Here is a 12,824-nt window from a genome sequence, read left to right as displayed (position 1 = left end):
CATTCATCGTGTTGCAGGTTCACTCCTTGGTATCACACATATTATCACACTTATTTATTATATATATAATATATTTTAAAAAGATTTAAATACCACTTTTCACTTAAAGTGTACCAAAGCTTTGTACCACATAGCTCAAAATACAGTAATCGAATAATGAATGAGTTGTTGTAGCAAAGTTATCCTGATCTAGGAAAGATTGTAGCTTGTATACCAATCCAAAGTTGGTACATAATCCATTTATGGAATTCATTGCTCCAAGTTACGATAATGGCCACCACCTAAAATGGCTTTTTATAAAGCATGGCATAGATTCATTGGGGGAGGAGGTCTGTCTGTGGCTGTTGACCATGATAAATAAATAGAATATCCATGTTTCAATGCGTTGTACCTTGTAATAGCATCTAGCAGCCAAAAGAAGGGTAGGATTGATGTTTTCAAGCCCTGCTTGTGCAGTTTCCAGAGGCATCTAGCTTGCTCCTCTTGGAACAGTGCTGGACTAGCTAAAACCTTGGCCTGATCCAGCAGAGGTTTCTTTCTGTTTTCATGACTGTTCCCTTCTGTCAGGAAGTACAACTGGAAAGGCAGAACCATTGCTGTGCAATTTGGCTTCAAATAGTTTTGAAAATGAGGCCATCGTTCTTGTCTTTCACTTTTTAAAACAGATTTCTTCATAGTTCTTTTCCAGTATGCATGCCAATTACACATACAGCAAGGAAGAGCAGTGAAGAAAATAAACCCTTAAACCCTGCTCCCAAATGGGAGGGTCTGGATTTGTTGTAGCAGTGTGTTATTGATCAACTGATCAATCGGTTATTTGAGTTTGTTTGTTGTTCGCAAATGTTAAGTTAAATGTTTCGCTGCTTTAGAAACAAGGGGCAATTCTGCTAGCTAACCTTCAGAACCACATTCTTCAGACCTCTCTGAGTGTAGCCTTAAGAACTGCTGTCACCTGCATCCAGCTGAAAAAAAATTCAGTAGGCTGTTCATGTTAGTTTCTGTTTTGCCACTGAGCAGCTGCTTAGAGTCACAAGGCTCTGTTTACATTCCAGAGACAGTCCAGGCTGTTGGAAGTCTCACGGGAGAAGGGAGACGGATGTGACGTACTGGTTTTCCTCTTCCTTTGTTTCAGCTGCTCTCTGCTTTCATAGAGAGAGGATGTATATTTCTTATGCTTAGAAATAAAGCATAGCATGTAGCCATAAATCTCATCACTTCTGCATGCTGCTGGAAACTCTGCTGAATGGGGGAATGTACCTTGGAGCCTTATCAGAGGCTCAGGTCATTAATTATTGTTGGAGGCGATTCCGAAGGCTCGGCCGGAAGATGAGCTTTATCAGCTTGGCCGAGTGGAGATTCCGACAGTTCACCCATCATGTGGGTGAGCAGCAGCCATCTTACTTCCTAACACTAGATGCAAGTTCATGCTCACTTGGGGCTTTTGAATCAAAGGGGTTGGGGAGAGAGTCCGTGACTTATTCTTTTCCACCCTCTAGAAAATATTCAGCCTGTTGGAACATTTCTAGTCAGAAGCCAAGTTTCCTCATCATGCTGTGTTAAAAAATGCAGTGAAAAGAGATGTCCTGGAACAAATAAATGCATGCTCATCTTGGAAAGGAAAAGTTTTGATGTGGCTATCTTTTTCTGAGTACATAACTTACTTGATGCCTTTTCCTCTTTGATTTCCCAGAGATCTGCAGATGATGTTCCAAATCCTTTCCCAGTGCCTTCTTTGCCAAATGGTACCTCCAAGCCAACGAAACCTCAGGGCAAGCCGCACAAGTAAGAATGCAGTTTCTGTTCCTTTCTGGTTAAGTTCTCTTTTGAGCTCTCGTTTTACTTTCCTTGTTTTCTTCTCTTGTCAACCACCTAGCTTGCCATTCTCTGAAACAAAAAATCTTTTTTTTTTTGAAGTCTCCCCTACCCCACCAAAGTCCAGATAGATGTCATTTTGCTTCTCCATTCAAACTTTCCCCTCATATGGCTTGTACACATGGACCCCTCGATCTATTTTTACAGCTTCTGATGTAGTCTAAATTTTCAAAGGGTATATATGATAGCAACAGTCAGACTTAGAACCAAGAGGATGCTGTGTATCCTTTGTCTCTTGTATTTCAAGCAAGGAAGCATGACTGAAACTATGGCATATTAAGGTATTAGAACCCTGTAGTGTATCTCTTGAAAATTCAGGAGCGTGGGTTGCATTTTCAAGTGCTTCTCCTCCCGGTTTAAAAAATATATCATTGCACATATTAAATTAGCATACTGGGGAGAGAAGTTTAGCATTGTTCTCTCCCTCATGCTAGTTTATTGAATGCAGGGAGTCTTTTAGTTGGAGAAGCATAGAGACATCACACATAAAGATCTCTCTCTCTCTATGTCTTGACAAGTGTTAGGCAAGTAGGTAGTTTCTTTGATGTAAAAGATCTGAGTTCATTAATGCACGTTAAGAGGTTTGACTAATTCAACCTGTGCAGAGCAAAAGCACGTACATTTTTCAAAACTAGTATTTCATTTACTTTTTTTAAAAAAACCTGAAAAATCCCATTCTGTCTTGTGTCTCACTTCAGACAACATCCAGTGGAATTTCACTTAAACGAGGCCAAAAGGTTGAGGCACAAAGCCGACGCAATGGTAAGTGCTTTGACTTAGTGCTGGATGCAAGAAAGTTTGCCCAAAGTTCTGAGCAGCCGGATAACTAAACTCCCTTCTACTTAATTAAAGTGTAGAAATTCTGTGGTTGGAACTCATTTCCTGCATTTGCTCAATCTGGGCTTCAGTGTTATGGTTCACGACACGAACAGCTTGTGTTACTCAGGCCTGGTGCTCTGTGATGGTCTTCTGTGGCAGGGGAGGCTACTTCCCTTTGGCCTCTGTGGTCTTGGCAAGGCATTAACAACACCAAGAGTGCTTGGCTTGGGACATAATTTCCGCCCTGTCATTCCCCACCCCCACTTCAGCTCTGCTTCTCCAACAGTCTTTTCAGACACGAGCTGTTTATACCATTCTATCCATTGCTTTTTAAAATATGGGGGAATGTTTGAAAGTGGCGTACCCCACATTCTGGTGGTGTACAGCCCATTCTGCTACCTCATTCTGAAGGCTACAAAGTTCAATTCTGGGTTTGGTTTCTGGTTGTTGCTTGGAGTGGGACAGAATATAGGGAATAGTCACTTAAGACATGTTTGCTACTCAAGTCACATAGCACAGCCTTCCCCAACTTAGTGCGCATCATTTGCTTTTGGACTACAAGTCCCATCAACCCCAGCCATCTATTTGGGATGTTCTGAAAGGGCATAGCAGCATATTGTCAAGTCGCTGACATTTGCCAGCACCAATATGTGCATACATGGACTTTGCTTATTCGATTATGAAAGTAAATTCTTTGCTTTCTAATAGCCCCTGGTCCTTCCCTCCTGCTTTGAAAAAGCTAAAAAGCTTTTTGCTGATTAGAGAAAGCTAGTCTGGTTGCATAACGCCATTTACCTTAAGCAGCAGTAATGAGTTCTTCCCTCTTAGATGCACCAGTTTCTGAGTGCATTGTGTTCCACTGGATGATGTAATCATGCTTAACAGCAAGCAGTGAATAGATTTGGTGCTTCAAAATATAATGTGCATCCTTTGAAATGGTCTTGTTAAACTTTTGCACAGTTCCGTTCCGTTCCATTCTTGGGACCCACATCTGCCCAGTTGTTCAATGTGTTTTGGGCATGGATTACAAATGGGTTGCCCATGGGTCACATGCACCCAGAGAAGCCATCCCTGGAGACTGCGGGGTCCCATCCCCCTGCCCCCTGCCTGGAGAAAAAGGCTTCCCATTGGCTCCAACAGAAATATATTTATCAAGCCTAATTGTTAGCGGCGGGTGATCTTCCTGGAGACTGAAGCTGGAGGGAGGAAAGGTCTTGTCTCCCTAGCTGCTGTCTCCAGGAAAACCACCCCAAGAAAATTAAGCTTGGAAAAAAATCACTGAAGGAGGACTTCAGATTGTTGCTTGTTTGCAGTAAACAAACCATAGCTAAGCATGTTAAGGGTGTATGTGGGCGTTAAAGGGGGAGCAGGGGGAATGCCTTCAAATGGCAATCAGCTGCCATCATGAGGCTAGAGGTTCCCATGTCAAATTCTTGGCGTCAGTCCAAATGATTGCACAGAGCATTGAACCCTTGTTAGTTGACCACCGTTTGTCTTCTCCCCAACAGACAGATGACATTGGAAAGGCCTTCAAGTACTTGGACGCAGCCCTATCCTTGATTGAGTGTGGCATTGCCATGGAATCTGATCCCCTCTCACCAAAGCCAGCCTATAGCATGTTCGCAGAGACCATAGACCTCATCAAGTAAGTGGGACACCCCTTCCTTGCCTGGTAATAAGCACGTCCCCTTATGCTCATACTCCCAATTTCTACTCTTCCTACACTAGGGGCCTTTTCCCTACCCTCTTGCACTTTTTGCTTTGCATTGGTGAAGGACCTGAGCTCAGAAGTGGCGCCATTACAAAATGGAGAAATCTACAGCTATATACAGTGGTACCTCAGGTTACAGACGCTTTGGGTTGCAGACACTTCAGGTTACAGACTCCGCTAACCCAGAAATAGTACCTCGGGTTAAGAACTTTGCTTCAGGATGAGAACAGAAATTGCGCGGCAGCAGCAGAAGGCCCCATCAGCTAAAGTGGTACTTGAGGTTAAGAACAGTTTCAGGTTAAGAATGGCCCTCCAGAACGAATAAAGTTCTTAACCTGAGGTACCACTGTACTTTGCCTTGAAGATAGCAGGTGGGCTATCTAAATGAGAAAAAATAAGTAAGCCCTCCCCCATTCCACTCTAGGCTAAATAATCAGTTTTCTAAATCGGCACAGTTTCCTCAATGTCAGCAGGACTATCTGGAATCAGTAAGCAAGTCAGGATGTATGTTTTGATTATTAAAAACAGCCATTTATTTTATCTTTTGCTTTCTCACAGATTCATAATGACATTAAAATACTTTGCGGACTCTTCAACAAACACGCATGAAAAAATCTTCATTGTTTTTTGGTGAGTGGATCTTCTGTTTTCAAGCGTTCTAGTTTAAGAAATAAGGTGGGGGGGCATTTTAAAAGAAAAATATAGGTACATTAAGTCCAATGGATTCAAGTTACATGAAAGGAGATTCTGACTAAACCTTAGAAAGAACTTTCTGACAGTGGTAGCCATTTGACAGTGGAACGGGCTCCCTTAAGAGGTTGTGGACTCTCCTTTATTATGGTCATCTGTCATGGATGGTTTTGTTGCGATTCCTGCATTGCAGGGGGCTGGACTAGATGACCCCTGGGGTCCCAACTCTACAGTTCGATGATAAGCTGGTAATGTAGGAAAAACCCTTATGTTTACCCAGTGTACAATACCATTAAAAGGAAGTTAGGATATCATTTTTTTTGTCTTCTGTGTTTTACATTGTTTCTTAAAACAGCAAATTAATTTTAAAAAATGTAGCGAGAGCGATCCAGAATTATTTTAAAGATTGTCAAGAAACTGTATGTGACACCCATTTGGAAAAGTTGGATATAAAACCACCCCCCAGCCCCCAGTTTCCCCACCAGCCCTGGCTTCACTGGGTTGCCGTGAAAATGCCCTCACTATTTTAGAGTTGCTGGAGAAACCCAGCCAGAGGGACAGGGTGTAAGTAATAAAACTATTATTTTTTATATTTTGTTTTCATGTGGAGAGGTTATAGCACAGTGGTTGAGCATATGCTTTGCATGCCCCAAGTCTTGAGTTCTAGTCAGCTTCAGGACAGTAGCAGATCCCATACTTTGCAGTTCTTGGGTTCAGCCCCCAGCATACCTGGTTAAAAGACTCATTTAGTAGAGGGTGGGAGAGATCTCTTTCCGTCTTGGGGAGGTGCTGCCAATCAGTGCAGACAGTAATGAGCTAGGTGGACCAAAGGTCTGATAAGTTAGCTTCATATGCTCAATGTTGGTTGTGTTTTCACAGCATGCGCTGCCAAGCCATTCTGTACATGGCAATGTTTCGCTACAAGAAGGACACAGCAATAAAGTATTCCCGGACCCTTATTGAACACTTCAAGGTAGAGAATGAAAACGTTGTGGGTCGTATTTTGGAAGGGACTTGGGGTTGGTTCTAACGCAGCTTCAGAACTTTGATTTAAAAATAAAAACAGAAGCTTTGTGACATCAGTCTTTGGGTCAGATCCAACAATACTTTGTGGGCAATTTGCGCTGAATACTCCGCTTTATTTGCATGAGCAGCATAACATTGAAGCGGGAACCTCATGCAAGATCATAGCTCCCTTTTGGTGTCTCTCTCCCCCCCCCCGCTTGTGTTGTACCTTTTTCTCTTTTATTACAAAAGGATAATAGGGATCTTGTAAATCGCTCACAAGGTAGTGTGCTAACATGAGGATACCGCTGTATAATCTGGCCAGTGGACATACTGTCAGAACAGACTCTTGGTTCTAAGTTCAGAAGTCACACTGCTAGTCTAATAAGCAAAAGATTTATCAGACCCAGAAGGATTGTGCCTGCATTACTTTCCCTCCTGTTCTAGCCTCCCTTCTCTTGCAAGACTTGCTGCAAGACTTCTGATTTGTTGAACCACAGTTTCCCAGCCCATTAAAACTACATTTCACAGATCAGGATTGCAAGCTGCAATTTGATCCTGGTTTGCTAGACCAAAGTTTCCCAGTTTGGACATAACAGGAAACTGTGTTTTAGCAAACCCCCCAAGATTTACATTGAGGCAAGTGAATGAGGCTGTGTGTAGGCACAACACTCGTTCTCACTTCAGACTGACCTCAAGTTACCATTGTTTACCTTACCCAATCCAGACAATTCTCTTGGAAGAAACAGAGCTCAAACAATAGGAATACATAGCATCTTACAAGGTGTAGTTAAAAATGCAATGTTGGAACTGGTTGCAAGTTGGTGTCAAATGTGAACTGAGTAGAATTCCATTCCTTGTTTCAGAGTTCTTCTAGAATTACACAAGCACCTTCTCCGTGTGTTGCCAGGTAATACTGAAATCTATATCATCCTTCCCTTGTTACAAAAGCTTGAAACCTGATTTTTGAAATAATCATAATAAAAGTTTCATGCTGTACCTACATGGCAAGTTTAAGGCTGGTTTAGTGTCAAGAGGGTGAGTTGGGGGTTTCTGATGGCTTTTCCTCCTGAAGGTTGTAACTATACTTTTAGGCTCCAAACCTATGCCCACTTATTTAGAAGGTTCACTGAACAGACTAGGAATTGTTTCTGAGCAGATGGGTAAAAGATGGCTCTGCCATCCTTTTCCCTCAAGTCTGCTCTGTCTATTAATGTGATGGAACAGAAATTGGGCTATGGAACTTGGCCTAGATCCCACTTCAGCACTAAAGTTCACTAGATGGAAAGCACACTTCTCTTCCACCCATTTACATTGTTGGTGGTGATATAGGAGGCGCAATTTGAGTCTTGCCATTTTAAATTTAATGCCACAACAGCCACTGCCATTGCGTTTCCGCTCCCCAACTGGAATTAGCCACCCAGTGAACCACTGCTCCTCTCAGCTGATAAGAACACTGCTTAGTTAGACCACTCCTGTCAAGAGTTCCTTGCAGAAACTGTGGCAAATAAGACTTGAACTGGCTGTGTTTGCCTCTTACGCACAATAAGGCAAAAGGCAATGAATAACTGATTGTATGACGGTGGCTCCCAACTGCTCAGGTTCTTAGCTGAAAACTGCATATTAACGAACAAAGCAAGTATTCAGCCTTGGGGTCTGAGTGTACAGTGGAGGGCATGTGTGTGAGAAGAACAGAATGCCAGAACGTGTCTTTCCATAGATGTCTTTTTCAGCAAAGGCAAGTGGGACCATTGCAGCACCCAGCGCTTCTGTTTAGTATTCCAGTTGGCCATGGCTTCTCCCGGGACATCCCATTCCATTCCCCCTCCAGCCCTGGCTCTCTGTTTGCTTAAAGATAATGAAACTCAGCTCCTGAATTAACTGGTGGTATATATGGCGATTCTTGTGTTTTGTCCTTCAGGAGTATAGGCACACCGTCCCCTCTTTCCCCTATGCCCTCTCCAGCCGGCTCTGTGAGCTCCCAGACAGGTTCCAGCGCCAGCAGCTGTGGAAGTGGAAGCATTGGCTCCTCGGTCAACGTTCCTCACTTTATCCCAACCATCACTTCTTCCTTTGTTGGCATCACTTCCTATATTCTCTATGCCTACGATTTCTGGGAACAAGCTGATGTTTTGGCCAGGAAGAATAAGAGTAAGGCTTTTTGTTTTCCTGAGTTTCTACTGACACAGTCCATGCAGCACCCTGAGGCTTTGCTTTCCCTCGGGAGGCCTATTTTGCACATTATTTGGCAAGATTGTTAGGGAGAACCGCATAAATAAGCTCAGTGGCATCTGGGACCTAAGGCAGAGGGCCATTCCCAGTTCTGCTACCTGATACTCTGGAAGAGCGGCTGCCAGTCCAAAGGCAAATGAACAGTAGTAACTGTTTCTGCCTGCCCTTTTGAAATGAAATACCTAGCAGCTAGTTTCATCTAGCACTGGTCAGAATGCATGGGATCCTAAAAGGCAGAAGTAAAGACAAATGTGGCAGTCATTCAGTAAGCAAAGCAGGAGATTAATTTTAGGTGGTCTCTTGGTAAAGAGCCAGTGCAAGTCAAATTAGGTAGAGTTATCTTATGGCTGGTGGACATTTAATCTCTGATCCTCCCAAAATTGAAACGACATGTTCAGGCTCTGCTTGTCTCTGGCGACAACCTTGGGGTGCAGAATATCTGCAATATTGTCTAATTCACTTCCTGTTACTGGGAACTTGTAAGTCACCAAGATTTATTGGGTGAGGGGGGGGGTCATAGTCACCTTTCTTTGCCCCTTGATAATATTCCTAGGAGGCAGAATAGTATGTTCTCCATGTTCTTAAAAAATAAGAAAACAAAATCAAAATCATGTACCAGGGAAAGCTGGATTCAGTTTGAATCAGATTAAGTACATTAGCACAGTTTCATATAATTCATATAATGTACTTTGTTTCTCAGTCATACTGTGAAGCAAGGAGCTCTGCAGGGTGCTGGGGAAACTGCCGCCCCCAAAATATTTTTTAGCATCCAAGCATATCTTTCTTAATCTACATCTGGACTAGGAAGATGTTTTGGGGTTCAAATGCAAGCTGAGATTCCTGTGAAACTGAATTTTGCTCCTAATACCAAGTATTACGTTCTGTGGGGTTGGGGTCCCCCCCCTGCCCTGCTGCAGAACTGGAGCAGGCAGATAGTGCTGCCTGTAAACAGCTATGGTGAAAACACTGCCCATGAAGGTCTTTAAGAGTGAGGTACTTTCAGCTAAGCATTTAGGCAGCTTGAACAATGCCTCCTATATTTCTGCCGAACCCTTTCCATGCCTGAGCTGTGCAGACTGCAAGGAGCCAAACGTGTGACGCCAGATTTCCTCTTTTCTCTTTCTCTCCCTCTCAGAGTTTTTCTCCGAGCTCAGTGCTGCCGCCTGCCCTCTCTCGCTGAACAGCACTATGATCGAACTGGTACACTACACCCGCCAGGGTTTGCAGTGGCTGAGACTGCAACCAAGTACGCCTTAACTGGTGCTTCGAGGCGAGAGACCCTTGCCTTGGACTCTTTGCACTTTGAAAAGCCTCCAGAAACAGCCTGGTTGGCTGGCTTGTAGGGATTTATAAGCACCTGGAACAAGGATGGATGGAGCTTGGTGGTAGGGGATCTGGCGCCACTGGAAAACTTTAAGGACTATATTTGCTACGGTGCCAATAGGCCACCTGGAAGATAAGAAGTGGAGAAGAGGCCTCAAAAGTGGAGGGTGCCTTTCTTTCTTTCTTTTTTTCAAAGGACAAAGTGCAATGTTCTCTTTTTCATTTCTCTTTTTCCCGTCATGGTTCAATGTGTCAATGGTCTATAAACATTTCGTTACATGAATAACCAGCAGGACAAAAAACGGAAAAAAAACGTACACACATGAAGAAGTGCCGGTGAGAAGGAAAACCGTCTCCCAAAGAATTTTCTGCAACACCTCAAAGGATGCAACGTCCATGGGCCCAGCATAGGCTTCAGATTTGTTTGCCTCTCTTCTCCCCCCCCCCTTTCTTTTAAATGTAAACCACAAAATGCAATCTGTAGCATGTATTCTTGTTCCTGGAGGGCGGGATGGACAGAGACTCACAAAGGAAGCAGGGTTATCCAGCAGCAAGACCCCACTTTCGTCTAAATACAAAATGGCAAAGCTATCTTCCTCCTTCCCTCTCTCTCTCCACTTGCCAGCCGTAGCTATTTGTTGCACTACTACCCTTTCCCCCCCCCTTTGATGGGTGGGCTTGTAGCTCGTGTCAGGCATACCCAGATTCTGTAGCTGGCCTGCTCAGCCCCTGCCTCTTCCCTGGTTTCCTTTCTACCTGTGCTGACAGCAGTGTGCCAGTCCCAGCTGTCGTGGTTTTGTGGTATTGCGGCCATGCGTGTGGGGCATTGACAATCTTGTATGGGAAACAGGAAATCCGGGACTGCGTTGTCAGAAGCCTCTTGTGAATAGAGGATGCACAGTGTAGGTATGTTTACCCCCTCCCTATGGGGTGGCAAGGTGGGGGTGGGTGGGCTGGTTTCCCCTCCCCTACAAATTTAGTTGAGCAATACTGCACTAATGAATTGAACTGGAATTGCTTGCAACCACTGTCTTCAGTACTTTAAAAAACGCCGTTCTTTCAGTTCCCCTGTAGTCCATACAGTGGACGCACTCGACGTTTCAGCAAAGGGGTTTGGTCTTGGTCTTACAGGGCAAGCACAGTTCATGGTGGCTCTTTTGCACAAGCAGGAATCTGAGGAGTCCCTGGCTAGCACAGGAAAAGAGGAGTTGGGCAGTCAGGAGGGCTCATCCTGGCTGTAGTAAGATTATTTTTCAGTTTTCGATCATTAAAGCAGAAAGAACTTCGTAGCACGCCATCTCACGCTCTCTGAAATGGCTGGTTCGGTTTTTGTTTGCACTGGTTATTGATGCCCAACTTCCATGTCTACTGGCGAGAATGACACCTGACCGTAAGATTTGGCATAACCCCTTCCTTTTTAAAATACTTCCATTTCCTCAGCAGGAACCTATCTGTTTGGCCAATTTTCAATCCACGTTCAAGGAGAGTAAATGGCAATTGTCTTAGATTTGCAAGCATATCCTTGTGTGTCTTTATAAAAGTCCCAATTGAAGAGAGGGTCTTCAGGACTGTAGCACCTCTGGCCTATTTACTGCTCTCTGTTTAGACTAAAACTCATCAAGGACCCATTTTTCTGTTCTCCTCCCAACTTGTGCCTTAACTGTCCCATTTGCTCATGTCATCACCTGGCTTTATGACAGAGCAGTGGGAATCTCTTCCAAATAAACTGTGCTTGAGTGCGGCATCACAGTTTCCTTTACAGCTGACTCCTGATATTAAAATGTCAGTCTGACATTCTTACATGTTTGTCCCATATAAAACTACAGCTAACTGCCCTGCAGCATTGAAGCAGTATTCCTGTTTAGAAGGACCTGTTATGTACTTGTAGGGTTTGCTAAAATGTCAATGGACCTCATAGCTTCTGTGATTCAATAGTAGGGTGTATTCCTGCAGCTCCCCTCTGGGGAACACAGCCCAGCAAAAGGTCAGCATGAGGAAGCCGGTCTCATGGAAAGTTGAAGCCTTAGTTGATTTCAGGGAAAAGCCACTTTCTCCAATGGGGAGCAAGTTCCAGATTTTCATCCCAGTTTAATGTTGTTCCTTAGGGGCAGGCAGCCAGGATCTTCATTGATGTGTGGCAGAATAGTCCACGGAGGGAACAACTTGTCTGGCACCCTGCTTTTTTGGTGCAATGCAGCCGGAGGAGGGAAGAGTTTAGCAATGTCCCATGCCTGCCCCACCCCTGGCTCTTCACACTCCCCTGCCCCTCCTCTGCTTTGGGGCTGCTGGGCAGACCCAGGCCACCAAATTCCAGAGCTTCTGTTGAATGCTTAGCTCCTTACACGAGCAGGTTCCAATCAGAAGTGATGTGGAAAAGGAGGCAACTCCAAATATCAGGTGCTTGCCCTTTCCTGGGAAAGGACACACAAAGCAATTATGGTTGCGCCCAGGTGTCTTATCCTAGTAAGCTCTTGGGTCCGGCCAAGAAGCAAATGCACACTAAACTCATTTTGTTTCTCTTTTCCAAATCATGTTCCTCTCAGGACTGGCTTTCTCTTCCTTTCTCTGCTCCCCTCTCCTGGCTAAATGGCATCCGACTCAGTGCCGTTTGCCTTGTTGCTGCTTTTGCTCTGTTAAAACACACCCTGAGCTTAAGAATCCCCGGTTGTCAAGGGACCCACTTTTTGACCTGCTTGTTGAGCACTTTATCCAAGGGGTAGTGATCATTGGTTCCTGTTTAATCCATTTATGCTGCTGACTTTATATTACCGTTTGTGGGGTGATGCAAAGATGAGCAGCAAAGAACATAGGCTTTTCCCTCCTCCTCCTTCAACCAACCAATGAACAGAAAGATTCCAATCTGATTTGGTCCAGGGATGTCCTATTCCAGAACCAAACAAGAGCACAGCTTCCCTCTTAACGTTCACAGAAGCCAAGCTGAATTACGTGTGACATGTTCTGCAATTTCTTTTTATTTTACATGCAGTTGCAAAGAAGCAGTTGGTCTATGGGGAATCATGCTTAGGAAGCTTATAACCTCTTGACTTTTTTAAAAAATGTTATTAAAGAAAGATCAATTGAAGAATCAGAGAAAATGTCATTTCACCCCCTTTCCAGACTCTGGTACCCCAGATGTTGATGGAACTGCCATTGATTTCAGCCAGGGCCTGGG

At 44.1% G+C, this 12,824-nt stretch overlaps 1 protein-coding gene across 6 annotated transcripts in view; it reads left to right on the top strand.

The window, feature by feature from the left end:
- The window catches only part of AFF1 (ALF transcription elongation factor 1), a 146,857-nt gene extending 134,829 nt beyond the window's left edge, over positions 1 to 12,028 (top strand). For all 6 annotated transcript variants that reach the window (XM_053404126.1, XM_053404127.1, XM_053404125.1 and 3 more), the window contains 8 exons: positions 1,691 to 1,782; positions 2,571 to 2,634; positions 4,200 to 4,336; positions 4,961 to 5,032; positions 5,972 to 6,065; positions 6,964 to 7,007; positions 8,019 to 8,248; positions 9,465 to 12,028. In XM_053404126.1, coding sequence (XP_053260101.1) covers positions 1,691 to 1,782; positions 2,571 to 2,634; positions 4,200 to 4,336; positions 4,961 to 5,032; positions 5,972 to 6,065; positions 6,964 to 7,007; positions 8,019 to 8,248; positions 9,465 to 9,586 — 855 coding nt within the window. In that variant the 3' untranslated portion in view covers positions 9,587 to 12,028. The remainder of the gene's footprint in view (positions 1 to 1,690; positions 1,783 to 2,570; positions 2,635 to 4,199; positions 4,337 to 4,960; positions 5,033 to 5,971; positions 6,066 to 6,963; positions 7,008 to 8,018; positions 8,249 to 9,464) is intronic.
- Positions 12,029 to 12,824: the final 796 nt, after the last annotated feature.

This window comes from Podarcis raffonei, chromosome 9 (genome assembly GCF_027172205.1).
Source record: "Podarcis raffonei isolate rPodRaf1 chromosome 9, rPodRaf1.pri, whole genome shotgun sequence".
Taxonomy (NCBI): Eukaryota; Metazoa; Chordata; class Lepidosauria; order Squamata; family Lacertidae; genus Podarcis; species Podarcis raffonei.
Note: the sequence above shows the minus strand (reverse complement) of the source record. Positions and strands in the feature narration are given on the sequence as shown.